This window comes from Anabrus simplex, chromosome 2, assembly GCF_040414725.1.
Source record: "Anabrus simplex isolate iqAnaSimp1 chromosome 2, ASM4041472v1, whole genome shotgun sequence".
Lineage (NCBI taxonomy): Eukaryota > Metazoa > Arthropoda > Insecta > Orthoptera > Tettigoniidae > Anabrus > Anabrus simplex.
The window spans coordinates 638,322,581-638,342,974 of record NC_090266.1 but is presented as its reverse complement, the minus strand read 5'-3'; the positions used below and the strand labels follow the sequence as shown (position 1 = coordinate 638,342,974).

Below are 20,394 nucleotides of genomic sequence, written 5' to 3'. Positions count from 1 at the left end.
TATTGTAAAGAAAGGAATAGAATTAAGTAATTTAATCAATATATACTTACCAGATATTGTAAGACGAGTTAAATCATGGCTGAGAAATGATATAATGGATATAGAAATTTTCTCACGGAACTGTAGTGTGTATTGTAGAGAGAGGATAGGAATGGTAGGAGGGGGAGTATTCATTCTGGTGGAAGAAGAATTTGTAAGCTACAAAAATGTTAAAGATGACAAATATGAAATTCTAGGCATGAAGGCTCATTTCTAAAGATAATAGGCAACTTGATGTCTTTGGAGTGTGCATACCGGGAAAGGGTAGCCCTGACGCTGATTCAGAATTATTTGATAACATAATCAGCTATGCGGGAAACGATATGGAAAGGAATGCGATTGTAGCGGGAATCTCAATTTACCAAATGTCCATTGGGAAGGTAATGCTAACGACAGGAAGCATGACCAACAAATGGCAAATAAGTTAATATGGGAAGGAGAGCTGATTCAAAAAGTGACGGAACCAACTTTTTTTTCTATTCGCTTTACGTCGTACCAACACAGATAAGTCTCATGGCGACGATGGGACAGGAAAGGCCTCGGAATGGGAAGGAAGCGTCCGTGACTTAAGGTACAGCCCCAGCATTTGCCTGGTGTGAAAATGGGAAACCACGGAAAACCATCTTCAGGGCAGCAGACAGTGGGATTCGAATCCACCATCTCTTGGATGCAAGCTCACAGCTGCGCGCCCCTAACCGCACGGCCAACTTGCCCGGTGATGGAACCAACTAAAGGGAAGAAGATACTGGATGTGGTGCTGGTAAAACCAGATGAGCTCTATACAGAAACTGAAGTAATAGATGGTATTAGTTATCAAAACAGATATTTTTTGCTGTAGTTAAAAACAAATGTGATAGAAAGGAAGGCCTTAAAAGTAGGTCACAGTACCATATGACTGATAAAGCAGACATGAGGGAGTTTCTAAAAAGTAACTATGATCGATAGAAAACGATAAATAAAAATGTAAACAGACTCTGGGATGGGTTTAAAGCAATTGTTGAGGAACGTGAAAACAGGTTTGTACTTTTAAAGGTGGTAAGGAATGGTAAAGATCCACTTTATTACAACAGAGAAATAAAGAGACTAAGAAGAAGGTGCAGATTGGAAGTAAATGGAGTTAGAAATAGCTGTGGAAGGAGAAATTGAAGGAGCTTACTAGGAAATTGAATCTAACAAAGAAGTCTGCTAAGGATAACATGTTGGTAAGCAAAATTGGCAGTCACACAAATTTTAGTGAAAAATGGAAGGGTATATATATGTACTTTAGCACTAGAACAGCGGAAGGGGTCAAAATGACACTCTCCTTCAATTTTTCATTAATAATGTGCACATTCCTGTATCATTTCTCCTCAAATATTTTGATTTTTCTCCGTTTTTCGTCCCGCATATACGGTGATGTATCACACCCAGAAAAATATTTACATTTTCATAGATTGTTATATGACATACCCCTGGACAGCGGTTGGGGTCATTTTGACACCTGCACAATTCCTTATTACAACACAGCAGTTTGCATTGTCAGATGACAGTGTACGCGACTTGGATTATTAGTATTGTTGAACTCTTACTGTCAGATGAGTGTTTCAGTTAACAGGATTATTGTACTCATCTCATTTCAAAGTGTTCTTACAGATATGTCGTATTACGATTTTCTTTCTACTGACAAGGTGTCTTGTATCCTAGAAAAATCAGATGAGTCTGAAAGTGCACTATCCAATTCAGATGGTGATTTCTTGCTTGAGACAAGCGAAGATCACAAAGGGACAGAGGATGAATTATCCGCAGCAGAAATCGAAAGTGCTAATCTGCCTACGAACTCTACTCAAATGTCTGTCTAGGTTAGGCGTGTCATCAGCAAAGATGTTCCCCCGAGACGGAACCGAGTGGGAGGTCTTGGATTTTAGCTCTTCATCTGGAAGGCAGGCTGCAATGAAAGTTCTAAAAAAGCGGGGAGGTCCTACCACATATGCTTACTACAGAGTTGACGACTCTGTCATTGGTGCCTTTAGTCTCCTCTTTCATGTATCGATGCTTCACCTAATGAAACGACACACACAATCGAACGCTCAGAAATAATTCAAAAACACGGGCTGGACCCAGGAGATGTGGTCGACCAAATTTCTCATAAATATACTACTAAGGCTGCATGCAGGAGGTGGAAAATGCATGTCTTTTACAATATCCTAGACCTACCAGCTGTCAACGCTTGGGTCATTTACAAGCAAGTAACGGGTAGGAATATAAAGTGGATGAAGTTCACCCTCCAGCTGGCAAGTAAAATAACAGGGCGGGACGAGCAAGGGCAACAACAAGAGGAGGCAGTAGGACTGTGTCCATCTAAAAAGCGGAAGAAGGGCCGAGTTCTTCTCTGTAAAGGCAAAAAATCCAGCGATGCCTGCGGCAAGTGTCCAAAGCAGTGTACGGAAAATGTGCATGGCAAGTAGAAGTTGTGAGAGCAAGATTTGTTTATGGTGTTTGACACAGGTGTAGAATATATTGGAAGTGGAAAGTGTTTGTAGTGGGTTTTATTTGTAAACCTTTTTAAGTAGTACTTACTGTATGATCTGGTGTGTTGTGATAGAATATTTTATTTGTATTCCATGTAACAACCTAACCTGTACAGTGTAAATATTTTTGTAACATACTGTATTTGTAACTAGTAGATTACATTTCTATATTTACTGGAACAGTCCATTTGTGACACGAATTTTTGAAAGAGGTGTGTTGGCCTTTGTTAGTTACGCATGCCAGAAATATGTTCTTACTATTCTGGAAATGGAAGGATCGCGATCGTTTGTGTTCGAGAAAATGGTTCAAAGATCGTGACCGCTGAAAGAGTTGTGATTGGTCAATCCGGGCAAGCTCCTGTGTTCTGATTGGCTACTCCAAGGCCAGAGTTCCCTTTAAAAGGGGCTAGGCAGCATTTCGTGACAGGTCTTAAGTCTCTGAGCCGCCTTGGTCTTGGCCTGCCGAAGTTTTTGACATCATGAACGCCTCCTCGGTACCAGCATGGGCCGCCTTGGGGTAAGGGCTGTTGCTTTCTGTCCGGTTTTAAGTTCCATTTAGTTTTCGTTGGTGTATCACAGGAGTTTACCCTAATCGCCACTCTTATGATCAGATGTGAAAAGCAAGTTTTGATATCACTCTAAAATGTAATAGTATTTTGTGCTTCCTCTTACCTTCAATATTGTATTTGTGGAATTTGTTTTGTACTGAGATGTATTTGCTTAACTCTTTGAACTTAGGGCAAAGCTCTTGTCTAGGAACATCTAAATCGTATTTGTCAAAGAACGTGTATGTCGTATGTAGAGTGTGTCTAGATTTGTGTTTCGGAAGTTAATTTGTACTGCTGATTTTGTAAATATTGTGAAAACAAGAGATCACTGTTGGCTTTTTGGAAAAATTGCATCTTTCGCACCTCCATGGCCCTTGGTAAAGTTTCCCAGTTTCCTTTCCACGTTCCTGGTTTATTATCATCAGCATGGGCCATATTTACCAGTGTTGTTATCGGCGGAGTTCCACGAAGTTCATCGGATGTTTTCATTGTGTGTGTAATATCTTAGGTACCATGTAATTGCACTTACTTCCCTCCCTTTAAACATGTTTGGTGTAGCCGCTGAAGTGCCAGTTACAGTGTTTTTAGTTTTCTTAAAGTATTTCTGAAAATCTGTAATTGTTCTACCACGGAGGACCGACCAAAGAAATGTGTTAAATTGTTTAATTTTCTGAAAAATTCCTTACAGAAACAGTAATGTGGTGCAGTTGTTTGTGCTTATTCATGTATACATGAGTAATATAAAAGGTCCACAAACTAATGTCAGGTCTGTGTGTAAAATACATTTGTGGAAACACAGAAGAAAATACATCCCTTATCGTGTTCTATTTTGAACATTTCCAAGCATTTCTTATGAAGTGTCAAAATGACCCCTTAAAGCTGTTCTAGGAATGTGAGATTCTCAGCTGTTCTAGTGTTAAGGCAGAAACAGGTTCCAAGGAGGACAATCTTGGAATCATTAAATAACAAGGGGAGTGTGTACGTGAGGATCTTCAAAAGGCAGAAAGTATTCAGTCAGCAATATGTAAAGATTGTTGGTTACAAGGATAATGTCCAGATAGAGGAGGTGACTAATGCTAAAGATGTATTCTAATTTACCTATGATAACCATGACATTTACAGTAAGATACAAAAGTTGAAAACTAGAAAAGCGGTTGGAATTGATAAGATTTCCGGGGATATACTAAAGACAATGGGTTGGGATAAAGTACCATATCTTAAGTACTTATTTGATTATTGTTTGCATGAAGGAGCTATGCCAAGTGAACGGAGAGTTGCTATAGTAGCCCCTGTATACGAACGAAAGGGTGATATACATAAAGCTGAAAATTACAAGCCAGTCAGTTTGACATGCACTGCAAATAAGCTTTGGGAAAGCATTCTTTCGGAATATATTAGACATGTATGCGAAATTAATAACTGGTTCGATAGAATGCAGTTCGATGATGATGATGCTTGTTGTTCAAAGGGGCCTAACATCGAGGTCATCGGCCCCTAATGGTACAAAATGAAATAAAAAATTCAAATTCATCCACTGACTAAAATAAAATAAAAAATGTCATGAAGAATGAATGGATGGACATGAACCCTACAAAAAAAAAAAAAAAACAAACACAAACAAACAAAAACAGCGGATCAGACTCAAAAAGAAGGTAGTTAATTAGAGTATTACTGACCAAGGGTCCATTTATAAAGCACAATGATGCTTGATGTCTGCAGGGGTGCTAAATTCACGTCTAAGGCCCCACAGAATGGTACATGTCGCGAGTAAAGTAGAACCATGCTATTTGTCACTTTGGGGTACTGATCAAAAGTAGCGAAGACTCACGGTTGTCCACACAAGATGGTACTACTCACAAGTATTGCAATTCGTACAGGGAATGCAGACCTATGGTGTTTCTCACACAATGGCGCCACTCATAGCCAACGCAAACCGGTAAGGTTCCTCACCAAGGTGTACTAGTCACGGGCACCGGTATTCCCGTGGTGTTCCTCACATAGTGGGTACCAATCACAGGCAACGCTGACCCATGGTGCCGCTCATATAGCGGTACAACTCACAGGCTACGCCCAGACCCGCGGTGTTGCTCACATGGGTACAACGCACGGGTACTGGAATCCACCAGGCCAGGCTTTTTACTGCAACTAATCACAAACCTATTTCATACCAATTTAGTGATACCACTCGCAAGTACATGCAACCCATGGTGTTCCCCGCATAATGGTACGAATCAACAGTAGTTTCATGGTTCTAATTCAATCATCCCTTGGTCGTCCCTTGTAGTCGCCTCTTACGACAGGCAGGGGATACCGCGGGTGTATTCTACATGTGCGTCTCCCACCCGCAGGGCGTAGTGTGTTTGGTCCGCGAGAGGTATTTTATTTCCCTTAAGTCCCCCGGCAAGCCGCTTAGGACCCCACTATCCGCCACCTGGGACGCGCCACGTGAGGTACCACCTCTCCCCCTGCTACGCCTCCGTAGTAGATTCGTGGAATGCAGTTCGGGATTAGGAAAGGTTATTCCACTGAAGCTCAACTCGTAGGATTCCAGCAAGGTATAGCAGTTATCTTGGACTAGGGAGGTCAAATGGACTGTATCGCGACTGACCTGTCTAAGGCATTTGGAAGGGTGGGTATCATGGGAGACTACTGGCAAAAATGAGTGCAATTAGACTAGACCAAAGAGTTACTGAATGGGTTGCTATATTTCTAGAAAATAGATATCAGAGAATTAGAGTAGGCAAAGCATTTTCTGACCGTGTAATAATTATGAGGGGAATTCCTCAAGGCAGTATTATTGGACTTTTATGTAATCTTATATATGTAAATGATATGAGTAAAGAAGTGGAATAAGAGACGAGGCTTTTTGTGGATGATGTTATTCTGTATAGAGTAATAAATAAGTTACCAGATTGTGAGAAACTGCAAAATGACCTCAATGCTGTGAGATAGACAGCAGGCAATGGTATGGTGATATATGGTGTTAAAAGTCAGATTGTGAGTTTCCCAAATAGGAAAAGTCATCTCAATTTTAATTACTGCATTGATGGGGTGAAAGTTCCTTTTGGGGATCACTATAAGTACCTAGGTGTTAATATAATATCTTCATTGAGGTAATCACATAAATGGGATTGTAAATAAAGGGTACAGATCTCTGCGCATAGTTATTAGGGTATTTAGGGGTTGTAGTAAGGATGTAAAGGAGAGGGCATACAAGTCTCTGGTAAGACCCCAACTAGGGTATGGTTCCAGTGTATGGGACACTCACCAGGAATACTTGATTCAAGAACTGGAAAAAATCCAAATAAAAGCAGTTCGATTTGTTCTGGGTGATTTCTGACAAAAGAGTAGTGTTACAAAAATGTTGCAAAGTTTGGGCTGGGAAGACTTCGGAAAAACAAGACTAGCTGCTCGACTAAGTGGTATGTCCGAGCTGTCAGTGGAGAGATGGCAAGGAATGACATTAGTAGATGCATAAGTTTGAATGGTGTCTTTAAAAGTATAAAAGATCAGAATATGAAGATAAAGTTTGAATTCAAGAGGACAAATTGGGGCAAATATTTGTTTATAGGGAGGGGAGTTAGGGATTGGAATAACTTACCAAAGGAGATGTTCAATAAATTTCCAATTTCTTTGAAATAATTCAAGAAAAGGCTACGAAAAAACAGACAGGGAATCTGCCACCTGGGTGTCTGCCCTAAATGCAGATGAGTAGTGATTGAGTAGGAGAAGCATTATATGATCCTGTAATTATTAAGAGGGGGTATCCCACAGGGCAGGATTAGTAGACCTTTATGTTTCTTTATATATATAAAATGATATGAGAGAAGAATTGGAATCACAGATAAGGCTTTTTGCAACTGTTATACTGTATAGGGAAGTGAGTAAGTTATAGGATTAAGAGCGACTACAAAAAGACCTAGACAATATTTTGAGACGGACAGCTGACAATGGATGATGGTAAAAATGATGAAACGTCAGGATGTAAGTTTCACAAAGAGGAAATGACCTCTCAGATTTATTTAATGTCAAGAATTTCATTTCTGGTCCGTATTGAATCAAAATTTATAATGAAAGATAAGGTTAGGGGTTTCCACCTGTTCAGTACCACAAAATACTGAAATTATTAGAACACACATTTTTATTTAATGTCATTTCTGGTACTGGTTTCAGGAACTCAATTTGCCATCATCAGGCTAAGAGATTGTTGCAGGACATTTTTGATTGCTACATTCAAATACTTAACTAATTGTATGTAGGCCCTACATAAACAGGAATTTCTGAACTAAGTTTTGTGCTATTTACGGTTGTGTGTATACCTTAAAGCTTATGCAATTGAAATACATATTGAAATACATATACAGCTCCTTGCATTGTCAAATTGTTTGTAACTATTATCAAAATTTTACTATGACACCAACTTTAGATAAAATTTCTTAAGTATATATTATTCAGTTGTTAAGGACGTACAGTTAGCCTTGAAGAGGCATAAAAACATATTTTTAAAAATCTGTCTTAGGCACTTTTTTAAAATAATAAACTAACAGCTGGTTTCATTCTAGAATACTGTACAATATAAATGGGTAGAAAACCATTTTCAGTGACCAATTTTGATAGAAAACAGTTCCTCATAGAATGTGATTAGTGAACCATATGTAGTGTTCATATTTTTTCGTTGTTAGAATAAAAGATGTAATGACATGTGTCCTGTATAGATACACTGAATCACCTTAATTTAAAAATGTGTCATTAGTACTGGTCCTATAATTTAAAATTGCAACCAACACTATGTGGTAAACTTGAAGCCGTAAATTGATGGACGAGGTTTCTCGAAAATTCGCTATTTTCAGGTGGATTTTTGTGGATCTAGAAAGATCTCAAACCAAGACGGACCTAAAAGGAAAATTTGAACTACGTGTTAGCACGAAGCAATCAGGGACAAAGAAAAGTGCTTAGTAAAAAAGAATAAAAAGGAAGGAACTCACCTCGAGCACCAAGTTAAAGAGGAACTGCCAAGCAGAATGTCAGCAACAAGCCGCAAGCACCAGCGGGGAGGCGGGGCATGTCAGGTAGGGGGAGGGGAAGTCGCAGTAGCAGGAGAACATAGGTTGGTAGGGCGTGGATTCCGGTGGGGGTATAGTCGGCGTCAACTCAAGTCCTAACCGGTCACTTTGATGTTATACCAGTACTCATCTGAAGAATTGAGGGAAATATCATTCCACGTATAAGCACCTTCCCTCCTTCCTCTTCCCCATTTCGGTTCTCGTCCTGAACCTGACGAGTAATGTATGCGGCGTTTATATAACATTCTAACATCAAAGGGGCTGCTTAGGACTTGAGTTGACTCAGAGTATAGTAGGCTAGTGTGTTACGTATTGTTTTGTATACTGTTTGTTCTTTTGGTATTCTAAGGGTACAAACATACCGAAGATGCATCGCAGCTCGCGGTCGCGGTCGAGGTTTACGTCGCGGTCGCGGTTTACGTCGCGGTCGATGGCGGGTGAACATACCGGGAAGGTTTACCTGTCAGTATTCTGAGATCTGTTTACAGTGAGTGGACGTAATGTTTAGATCTCCGTGTTCAAGTTCAAGATAATTTATCCTCTATTGCTGAGCTTTTACAAGTGTAGAGTATGTATTCAAGTGACAGTGGAGATAGTGATTCATTGTGCATAAGCACACGATGGTGGCTACTTTCAAATCAGTCAGCCCGCCAGTGGAATGCTCATCCTATGAATCAAAGAAGGCAGGCACTGGGGGAATATCACAACTTATCTGAAGAACTGAAACACCACCCGGACAGATTCCACTCATACATGAGAATGTCCCTTGAGACGTTCCAATACATATACAACAATGTGGAATCAAAAATTGGTACTGTGAAGTACAATAACTACCACACGAATACACACGTGGGCTCTGTGAACACCTGGATCAAGGGCACAGTAGAACGGGGAGATATATCACGTGATCTCAATCCGGACAAGCCAATCAGGAGCAAGCTACATCGATGCCTCCCATTCTACAGCGATGAGAACACAAACTTTCTTGTCATCGCGCTAGACCTCCTGGTAAATCGCGATGGTGAATGGAAGCGAGCATCTTTGACATGAACTTTTCCATTTAAAACTGTGTGTTTGTGTTACCAGGAGGTGACATCGAGGCATCGACCGCGATGTAAACCGCGACCGCGAGCTGCGATGCATCTTCGGTATGTTCGTACCCTAAGATTGTTAATAACTGAAATAAGCATATCAAATAAGATTGTAGGTTTTTCAGACAGATCATTAAGATTGTAATTGGGGGTGTAATACTGATCGAGTAAAATAAAACATTGTTCCGTTAGGTCAAGTAGAAGATCTTTATTCATTATTTCAATGATGTCTATATCATTATTGATGGCGTGAAAGCTATGTTTGTAGTTGTTTATATGCTGGCCAATTGCCGAAAATGTCCTGTATTTGATAGCATTAACGTGCTCGTATTTGATCTTGAAGGATCTTCCTTTTTGTTCAATGTATGCACTGGAGCAGTCGTTACAGTATTACACCCCCAATTACAATCTTAATGATCTGCCTGACTTATCAGAGGGGTTGGAAACATTAACCAGGCTTGAGTTACGGAATATATAGAGATTTCTGTTATTGGTCCTGAAAGAAATTTTGTTATTTTTCTTTTTAAATGTGTTTGTTACTCGGTAGATGTCAGGATTAAATGTAAACTTTGAGTAAGTTTTTGATTTAGATGTTTCTTTTTGTAAATTCAATTTAGGTCAGTGTTTAAACTTATATATTATACGTTCTGTAATCATAGTTTTATAGAACGTATACAGTCTTACTAATAAACGGTGTATAACTTTTATACAAGGTTTATATACCGTTTATGTGGAATTTGTTACTAATAAACTGTGTATAAGCCTCCTGTGTATACATCTGTTATAGTTATTGAATTGCTTATACAGACCAAGACCCTTGTGTAAGCGTTATATAGCAGTGAGAAGCAGTGAGTAGCGGAAAAGAAACGAGTGAGCAGTTTATTTTCATGGTATTTTTTGAGTAATAAATCGTGGTGAAACATTCGACTTATCCATTTAACATTGAACACACATTGAAAGAATGAACATTAACATTGATGATCTTCACGATATTTTAAGCATAGAAGACATACACCATTCAGAGGTTATGGATGCTAGACAGCTTCGTAGGTACAGTAAAACAGTTTAAAGATACGGAATGACAATGAATAACTATAAAAGAAATGATTGTTGGGCGTATTTTTGTGTAATAATGTATTACTGCTTAATAGATTTTTGAAATTGCGAGTTTATTATCTGCCTCTACAAAGATCTTTCTCAAATTTGAGTATAAGAAGGGACGTATTCCTTGACATGGTATAACTTGACAACCATACGTAATATGATTTCCATACTTTGTAGTTGAATACGCAGAAATATGATGTATAAATGCCTAACAGAAACATTTTTGATCAAACCTTTCTTTTAGTTACAGAACAGTTTTTCCTTTCTCCTGAAAAGTAAGGATTTTGGAATGTGTACACTTTTCAACTCGCCGATTCAATTACAATTGTTTACGTTTTCCATACTATTGCAGGTAGGAGCTTTTGATCCTTCCTTAAGCTTTTACATTTCTTTTTTGGCGTTCATTACACAAGCAAGCTGACGAATCCATATCAATATAAGCCAATTTCCAGCTGTCTCACTTTGTGTTGCCACTGCCTTTTCGATATGCTGTGCTACTGCACGACTTTCCGGAAAGTTTTGCTTGTACATAACCAGCAGAAGCGATCATAAAGATGGTGAACATGCGAAATACGTCAGTGAACTGCAGGAAGAGATTCCTATGACTTGGAACGAGTGTATATGTGCTGTATAGTAATACAATGCGTATACCACATTTATTTATTTTTTTTTAATTTTTTTTTTTTTTTTTTTGCTACTTGCTTTACGTCGCACCGACACAGATAGGTCTTATGGCGACGATGGGACAGGGAAGGGCTAGGAGTGGGAAGGAAGCGGCCGTGGCCTTAATTAAGGTACAGCCCCAGCATTTGCCTGGTGTGAAAATGGGAAACCACGGAAAACCATCTTCAGGGCTGCCGACAGTGGGATTCGAACCCACAATCTCCCGAATACTGGATACTGGCCGCACTTAAGCGACTGCAGCTATCGAGCTCGGTACCACATTTATTAGTAAAAAAAAAATTGACAGCGCTTATGCAGGGTTTATTCACTGTATAACTATACTAGTGTTAAACAACTGTATAAGGTATTTTTATTAGTAAGATGGATAATATATCAGTTTAAACACAGACCTAAATCCAATTTACAAAATGAAACATCTAAATCAAAAACTTATTCAACTTTTACATTTAATCCTGACATCTACTGAGTAACAAACATATTTAAAAAGAAAAATACCAAAATTTCTTTCAGGACCAATAACAGAAATCTCGAGATATTCCATAACTCTAGCCTAGTTCATGTTTCCAACCCCTTTGATAAGTCAGGCATCTACAGATTTCACTGTAACAACTGCTCCAGCGCATACATTGAACGAACAGGAAGATCCTTCAAGATCAAATACGAGCACGTTAATGCTATCAAATACAGGAGATTTTCGGCAATAGGGCAGCATATAAATGACTAGAAACATAGCTTTCACGGCATAAATAATGATATAGACATCATCTAAATAATGAATAAAGGTCTCCTACTTGACCTAACGAAACAATGTTTTATTTTACTTGGTCAGTATTACACCCCCAATTACAATCTTAATGATCTGTCCAAAAAACCTACAATCTTATTTGATATGCTTATTTCATTTATTAACAATCTTAAAATACCAAAAGAACAAACAGTATACAAAACAATATGTAACACGCTAGCCTACTACCCCCACCGGAATCCGCGGCCTCCCGACCTATGTTCTCCTGCTACTGCGACTTCCCCTCCCCCTACCCGACATCCCCCGCCTCCCCGCTGGTGCTCGCGGCTTGTTGCTGACATTCTGCTTGGCAGTTCCTCTTGAACTTGGTGCTCAAGGCGGGTTCTTATTCTTTTTTACTAAGCACTTTTCTTTGTCCCTGATTGCGTCGTGCTAACGTAGTTCAAATTTTCCTTTTAGGTCCGTCTTGGTTTGAGATCTTTCTAGATCCACAAAAATCCACCTGAAAATAGCGAATTTTCGAGAAACCTCGTCCATCAATTTACGGCTTCAAGTTCACCACATAGTGTTGGTTGCAATTTTAAATTACAGGACCAGTACTAATGACACATTTTTAAATTAAGGTGATTCAGTGTATCTATACAAGACACATGTCACATCTTTTATTCTAACAACGAAAAAATATGAACACTACATATGGTTCACTGATCACATTCTATGAGGAACTGTTTTCTATCAACATTGGTCATTGAAAATGGTTTTCTACCCATTTATATTGTACAGTATTCTAGAATGAAACCAGCTGTTAGTTTATTATCTTAAAAAGTGCCTAAGACAGATTTTTTTAAATATGTTTTTATGCCTCTTCAAGGCTAACTGTACGTCCTTAACAGCTGAATAATATATAGTTAAAAAATTTGATCTATAGTTTGGTGTCATAGTAAAATTTTGATAATAGTTACAAACAATTTGACAATGCAAGGAGCTGTATATGTAAAAATTGCATAAGTTTTATGACTTATCTAGAACCTGGTAACAACTGAATTAGTCTCTGTATTTCAATTACATAAGCTTTAAGGTATATATGCAATTGTTAAAAACACAAAACTTAGTTTAGAAGGTCCTGTTTATGTACATACAATTAGTTAAGTATTTTAATGTAGCTATCAAAAATGTCCTGCAACCATCTCCTAGGCTGATGATGGCAAATTGACTTACCGAAACCAGTACCAGAAATGACATTAAATAAAAATTTGATATTTTAATAATTTCACTATTTTGTAGTATTGAACAGGTGGAAAATCTATGACTGTAGCACTCAGATTTAATTACTGTATTGATGGGGTGATAATACCTCATGAGGAATACTGTAAGTACCTAGGTGTTTATATATGGAATGATCTTCATTGGTGTAATTACATTGGTAAGGTTGTAAAGAAAAGTTACAGATCTCCCCACACTGTTTTATGAGTGTATATGAGGGTTGTAATAAGGATGTAAAAGAGAGGGGATGCAAGTCCCTTGTACGACCCCAATTAGTTTATGGTTCCAGTGTATGGGTCCCACATGAAGATTACTTGATATGAGAGATGGAAATGATCCTAAGGAGGGAGCAGAATTCGCACTATTATCTTGGCGATTTCTGACTAATGAGTAGCGTCACTAAAATGTCTCATACTTTGAACTGGGAAGACCTAGGAGTAAGGAGACGAGCTGCTTGTTTAAGCAGTATATTCAGAGCTGTCAGGGAAAGATGGTGTGGAATGACATTAGTAAACGAATAAACTTGAGTGGAGCTTCTAAAAGTGTAAAAGACCACAACATGAAGATAAAGTTGGAATTCAGGACGACAAACTGGAACAAATATTAATTTATAAGATTAGGACTAAGGGACTATTAGTAATTTATCAAGGGAAATTTCCCTGTTCTATGATAACATTGAAGAAAAGGCGAGGTACACAAATGATAGTGAATCAGCCCTAAATGCGGATCACTGATGACTGTTGTTAAATGTGGTTATCATGTCGACTTAACAAAACAGATTCTTGATTTGGATGATATTATATTTTCTTGGAACAAACGGCATACTTTCCTTGAACACATCGTCGTTAATATCTAGATTTCTCAACATCTCAGTTTAGAATTTTTCACTTCTATTTGAAGGATTGAATCAGACCAAGGTCCATGCTCTGTAATTAATTAATTAATTAATAAGTAAACAAACAAATAAACAAATAAATAAATTGGCCCTTCACATCCAACAAAACACTGTTTCAAACAGGACATTTCTTTTCATCAAGAAGCACTAATTTTTGAGCATTTCCTAAGATGTGCAATGTTTTAATATGTTTTTAGTCCCTTTCCATGAACAACACACATTCCAATGCTGGTGGCTTTACGTCGCACTGACACAGATAGATCTTATGGCGATGATGGAACAGGAAAGGCCTAGGAGTTGAAAGTAGCCGTGGCCTTAATTAAAGTACAGCCCCAGCATTTGCCTGGTGTGAAAATGGGAAACCACGGAAAACCATTTTCAGGGCTGCCGACAGTGGGGTTCGAACCTACTATCTCCCGAATACTGGATACTGGCCGCACTTAAGCGACTGCAGCTATCGAGCTCGGTAAAACCATATTCAGGGCTGCCAACAATGGGATTCGAACCCACTATCTCCCTGATGCAAGGTCACAGCTGCGCACCCCTAACCGCATGGCCAACTCGCCCGGTAACTGCAGTAAGGGCTTGCTTTTAAACTCTATTGAAATATACAGAAATTATTCTCAACAAGAAGTAAAGTGATGACCAAGACAATTCTTACAAAGAATCACAAAATAATGCTAGTGAATTTGGTACACATTATCTTCCATTGTAAATTTTGATATCATTATTAGCTATCAAACTAGTAGCCTGCAAGACTGACAATTTCTGGATTCTTTTAAGAAGAATAAAAAAAAATAATGAACAGTTTGTCCAAGTTTAACTTGAAATGTGAACTACCATATTCATACTAGCACTTTGTTATTGTTATTTGTCTTATGTCGCACTGACTCGAGAGGTCCTATAGTGACTATGTGATAGGACAGGGCTAAGGATGGAAAGGAAGCAAATGTGACCTTAAAAGAGGTACAGCCCCCCTGTATTTGCCTAGTACAAAAATGGGAAATGATCTTCAGCGCACTGCTGAGAGTGGGGTACAAACCCATTATCTCTCAAATGCAACTAACAGCGACATGTCAAACCATGTAGCCAAAATGCTCGTTCATACCATCACTTACCACAAGTTAAAATCAAAGTGCCAATATGCAACATTAGAAACTCATTCTCCATAATTTTCTTAACTCCTTACTCTCCAAACCAAACAGCTCTATCATATATGATGGCAACAAGATTGATTTCTTTTTAAAGACAACCATAGCCAAAGGTATTCGACATTATGGAAACCAACAACACGGAGTTGTAACATTTGGAAACCCTCAAATGCTGCAGACTTCAGACTGGTTCCAATCCATTATGGGAACAGTAGGATGAATAACTCCTCCACTGAGGTTGGCTCCCTGAAGACATATTTCCGCCTCAAACCCGATGTTGATCTTTAATTTTCTGATTTTGTAAGCATTTTTATAAAGGGTTTGGGACAGTGCGTGTACATGCGCATGCACGAGAGAGAGAGGGGTGGGGGTGGGGGGAGGGCGAGCGCATGCTTGCAGGGAAGGACATTAGGAAAAACTTCTGGAATGTCTGCAAGTGAAGATTTTATCCTGTGTTTCCACTCAACAGGCTAAATCCATTAATGACAGAAACACAGAATTACATAGGAAAACTAAAAAGGAAAATGTCTTCTTTCAGTATACCCAAATTATATCTGTTAAATGGGTTAAAACAGTAAAATATAGTAACATACTTACATCATGCACATTATCTTTGCCATGTTTTACCAATGCTGCAGCTGCCTTCATGAATGGCACAAATTCCACAGGGAATTTCTCCAATAATAAGAGCATGAGGGCACGAGGTCCAGGATTGGCTACACTATTCCACATAGCCTGGGAGTTCAAAGGATGCCTAAGAACAGGTCCAATTAAATGCAGAAATCCTGGTATTTCAGTAAGGTCACGTTTATCAAAACTTTGAACTACCATACATGCAAGCTCATAGACAGTGCGATAAGCTACGATAGACAGTCTAGTGGTATGGTCCTGTAAAAAAAAAAAAAAGAAGAAAATTATGCAAACACACTAGACACTAGTGGAGAAGGAGGAAATTAAACTAATCTGGAAGGAATACTTCGAGGACCTGCTGAATGTGGTTAGATTAAGTGAAGATCATATTGAGGAAACTGATGAAAAGTGTGAGGAGAAAATGGAGGAGTTAACTTGGGCAGAAGTGGAGGAAGCTCTGAAGAGGATGAAAATAGAATAAGCACCAGGAGTAGATGAGTTAAGTGCGGAGATGATAAGAGCTGCAGTGGAAATGGGTACACAGTGATTATATAGGATGATGCAGGTAGTGTGGAATGAGAAAAAAGTACCAGAAGATTGGAAGAAGGGTGTAGTAGTACCAATCCTTAAGAAAAGAGACAGAAGAAAATGTCCGAACAACCGTGGTATAGGCCCTAACCCTGATGTGCCACTGTGCCAAGAAATACGAAAAAGTTCTGGAAAAGTGAATAAGAAAGTTAGTGGAAAAGGAATTCAAAGAACAACAGTATGGCTTTAGACAAGGAAGGTCAACTATTAGCCTCATATTCACAGTAAGGCAGCTGCAAGAACAGCACTATGAGTATGGGGTAGATTTATTGATGGCCTTCATGGATATAGAGAAGGCATATGACAATGTCCACAGAAACAAGATCTGGGAAGCAGTAAATGAACACAAGGGTGAAAAATATGTACAATGGAAGCAAAAGCTGTGTAAAAGTCGGAACCAAAAGAACTGGTTGGTTTAAGGTAACAAATGGCGTAAAGCAAGGAAGTGCCCTCTCACCTCTACTATTTATAGTGGTGATGGATGATGTAATACAGACTGTAGCACAGATCATTGGAGAGAGAAGAATGAAAGCGGTGCTGTTCGCAGATCTATTAATATGGGAAAACCGTGAGAGTGAAGTGCAGGAACAGCTCAATGTATGGGAGGAAGTTGTGTCATCTTATGGAATTAAGTTGTCAGCACAAAAGTGTGAAGTGCTGGTAATGACACGAAACAAGAACCGAATGTATAACGGCATGACATTAGGAGGTGAACAGTTGAAAAGAGCTGACAGCCTTAAATACCTGGGAAGTGTAATTGAAGAAAATGGACGAAACAGGATGGAAATCAATGAAAGAGGAAGGTGTGCAAATGGATTCTTTAAGAGTGTGGGAGGATTGATATGGAACAGGGATATACCATAGGGATGTAAAGGTGTTATCTACTAGACTTATTTTGTGCCAATTCTGACACACGGATCAGAAACGTGAGAGATAAAGGAAAGGGATAAAAGTAGAATACAAGCAATGGAAATGAAGTTTCAAAGGTGTCTAGTAGGTTCAACAAGAATGGAGAAAGTAAGAAATGAGAGAGTTTGGGAAATGGTAAATGAGGTTCCCCTACAGGAAATGATAGAAAAATCAAGGCTGCAGTGGTATGGACATGTTAAAGGAATGGGAGAAGAAAGGATACCAAGAAAGATGTTAGAAATGGAGATGAAGAGAAGGAGACCGAGAGACAAATGGCTGAGAGGTGTAAACAAGAGCATCGAGGCAAGAGGAGGGAACTGGACTAGAGTGAGAGAAGAGAAGTGGTGGATGGACAGAAAATGATGGAGAGGCTTATGTTCCAAGCAGACCCAGCCTGTGGTTGGAAACTGCTCCAGATGATGATGACTAGACACACAAGTTCGTACCTTAGCTATCTCATTTGTTCTTACATAAATACATACATAACGTATACACATAAGAAATACTTAAGTGCTAGGATAAATATGACCATGACTTCTGACATGGGTTATCAGTAAAGACGAGAATTAGAGGCACTAAAAACAGTTAAAATAGGCAGGCATATAGGCTCATAAATTAGCCAAAATAGGCATTTAAATAGGCACTAATGTGTAAAATAGGCAACAAAATAGGCATGAAAAAATTACTTATTTAATAACATGCTCAGTTACTATAAGAGGAATTTACAAGCAACGTTTCAATGCTTTCCGGTAACAATCTTGTTCTCCTCTCATGCATAATGTTTTTTTACTGAGAGAGAGATCTCTCAACATCCCATGAGGTGTTTGGACAAAACTTCAATGAAGTCACTTCATCTGGTTTTATTTCGCTGACAGCGGCTACCTTTCCAGAGGTTCGGTCAAAACTTCCCCCGACTTCTTTCACAATCCTAAATGATTTCACCATGGGCATGCTACTCTTCTCCAACTTGGTGATTGCTCCCGGCAGCTTGTTGAAATTTGAAGATGCTTCGGTTTATGCAGGGGCATATTAGCTCCCAACATTGCAGTGCATAGGTCTGAATAAAATGGTTGTTGGTCGCTGCCCACAATGGACTGGTAGAAAGGCTGCTTTGATACAGATTTCTGTACTCGTATCAGATGCATCTCAGTATTTCTAAGTTGATCTATGTGGTATTTTTCTCACATTTGATCTGAAAAGTAATAAAATTGACATAAATTACATTGTCCCTATATCTTAAATTTCTAGTTGGGCTAATTGGCAATAATGCTTAGTATATACCATGCATTTGTTTCATGAAAAAGAAAACTATTAGAGATGATGTTTCTAGAAGTACAAAACCTTAAAGTACGAACAAGGGAATTAGTAATTTATATGGAAATATGTCCTCAAGGATTTTCAGTAATTTACATGGAAATATGTCCTGAAGGATTTTCAGTTATAATTTGGCAGTATTGTGTCGAGTTCACCAGGTGAAAAATATAATAAAAAAGACGTGAAACAATACCGGAGTAGAGTAGAAGTGAGATCCATTCTTTATGCTTGCCAAGGACCTGCCAAGCTCCCTAGCAGTATTCTTACTTATGTAGAAGAATGAAAACAGAGGCACTACAAATCTCAGATTTGTGAACATTTTATTTGTTTCTATTCGCCGGCTTTGGTCAGCCGGGTCACGTGTCATGAAGACTATTTTCTGTTGGCTGCAATAGATCCTGCATAATGTGTGCCCACAAGGCCGCCACACTCGTTGAAAATTAAAAACCACGTAATTTGAAACTGTTGTGACATGCGCCCATAACCTTATTTTACCGGGCGAGTTGGCCATGCAGTTAGGGGCGCGCAGCTGCGAGCTTGTATCCGGGAGATGGTGGGTTCAAATCCCACTGTCGGCAGCCCTGAAGATGGTTTTCTGTGGTTTCCCATTTTCACACCAGGCAAATGCTAGGGCTGCATGGTTATTAAGGCTATGGCTGCTTCCTTCCCACTCCTAGTCCTTTCCTATCCCATTGTCGCCATAAGACCTGCCTGTATCGGTGCGACGTAAAGCCATAAGGAAAAAATTAACCTTATTTTTCTCACAATTTAGCAAGAGTCTAGAGGAATGCTAGAAGCTTGTTAACCTGGGAGCTTACGCCCCTCAGACTCCCTTTGCTTCGCCCTCCCCCCTCCCTCAAGCACAACAGTTACTAACCAGACCTCACCAATCCAGACCAACGGTGTTTTCGCTGGCCTGGTCTTGTATAGTTAGTCTTGGCAACCTCGTAAAACACGCAGTGGCATCGTCCTAGCCGGGCTACACTGGATCTGCAACCTGTGTTTCGCAAAGGCTTAGCAGAAATGTAATAGAATTTGCGATTTTTAAAGGGAGTTTTAAAAATTGCGTTTCAGTTATAAATCTCTATTTTCACAGGAAATGAATTGCAGTTCAAAATACCGATTTAATTTTCATCCATTCTGTGACAAGAGACCACCGGCGTTCTAACTCCTCGTTCAGTAATTTAATGATTATTTGCATTTTAGCAATATAATTTATTGAAAGTTCCCGACTAATACAGCATTGCAAGAAAACAACTTGCCACAATACATAAATTAATAGGCCTATATATGCTATAATGAAATGCGATCATAGTTCTCAATCACAAAAAAATAAAAGGAACAAACGAACTTACCTCCTTACAGCAAGTTTGACAGACTACCTTTCCATCCATAGTGAAATTGGGATCCTTTGTGATCCACGGCTTCAGCCAGTAGGACCTAGACGATTTTTCAATGGGCGCTGCCGCAAACTCACACCTTCTTCCATTTCACCATAAATCACAACATGTTCTGAATGTAAAGCGTACGTGTACAACAGTTCGCATCGAAAGGAAGGTACAGGGCATATGGGTTGTGCAACATAGTTCGACCTTGACTGGTTCTCGCATATGTCTTAGGAGGTTGGAGGGGTTGAAGGCTTCGAGGTCAAATTGTTCCGTTTTTCTCCTGATGGAAATTTCCCTAGAACTATTTCTAGTGACTTCTGAAAATTCCCTTTTTAGTTCGTGGGTTAAACACATACTGTATTGAGAAAAGAGAATGGACCGATGACGTTCGATGTTAGGCCTCTTTAAACAACGAGCATCATCATCATCATCATCATCAGAGAAAAGAGAAGATAATTCTGTCGAGCACACTAGC

General features: G+C 39.0%; 1 protein-coding gene across 1 annotated transcript in view; it reads right to left on the bottom strand.

Moving 5' to 3' along the window:
- Nucleotides 1-20,394, bottom strand: part of Nup188 (nuclear pore complex protein Nup188) — a 752,879-nt gene that overhangs the window by 537,026 nt on the left and 195,459 nt on the right. Inside the window, exon 7 of the mRNA XM_067139287.2 lies at nt 15,688-15,978. Coding sequence (XP_066995388.2) covers nt 15,688-15,978 — 291 coding nt within the window. The remainder of the gene's footprint in view (nt 1-15,687; nt 15,979-20,394) is intronic.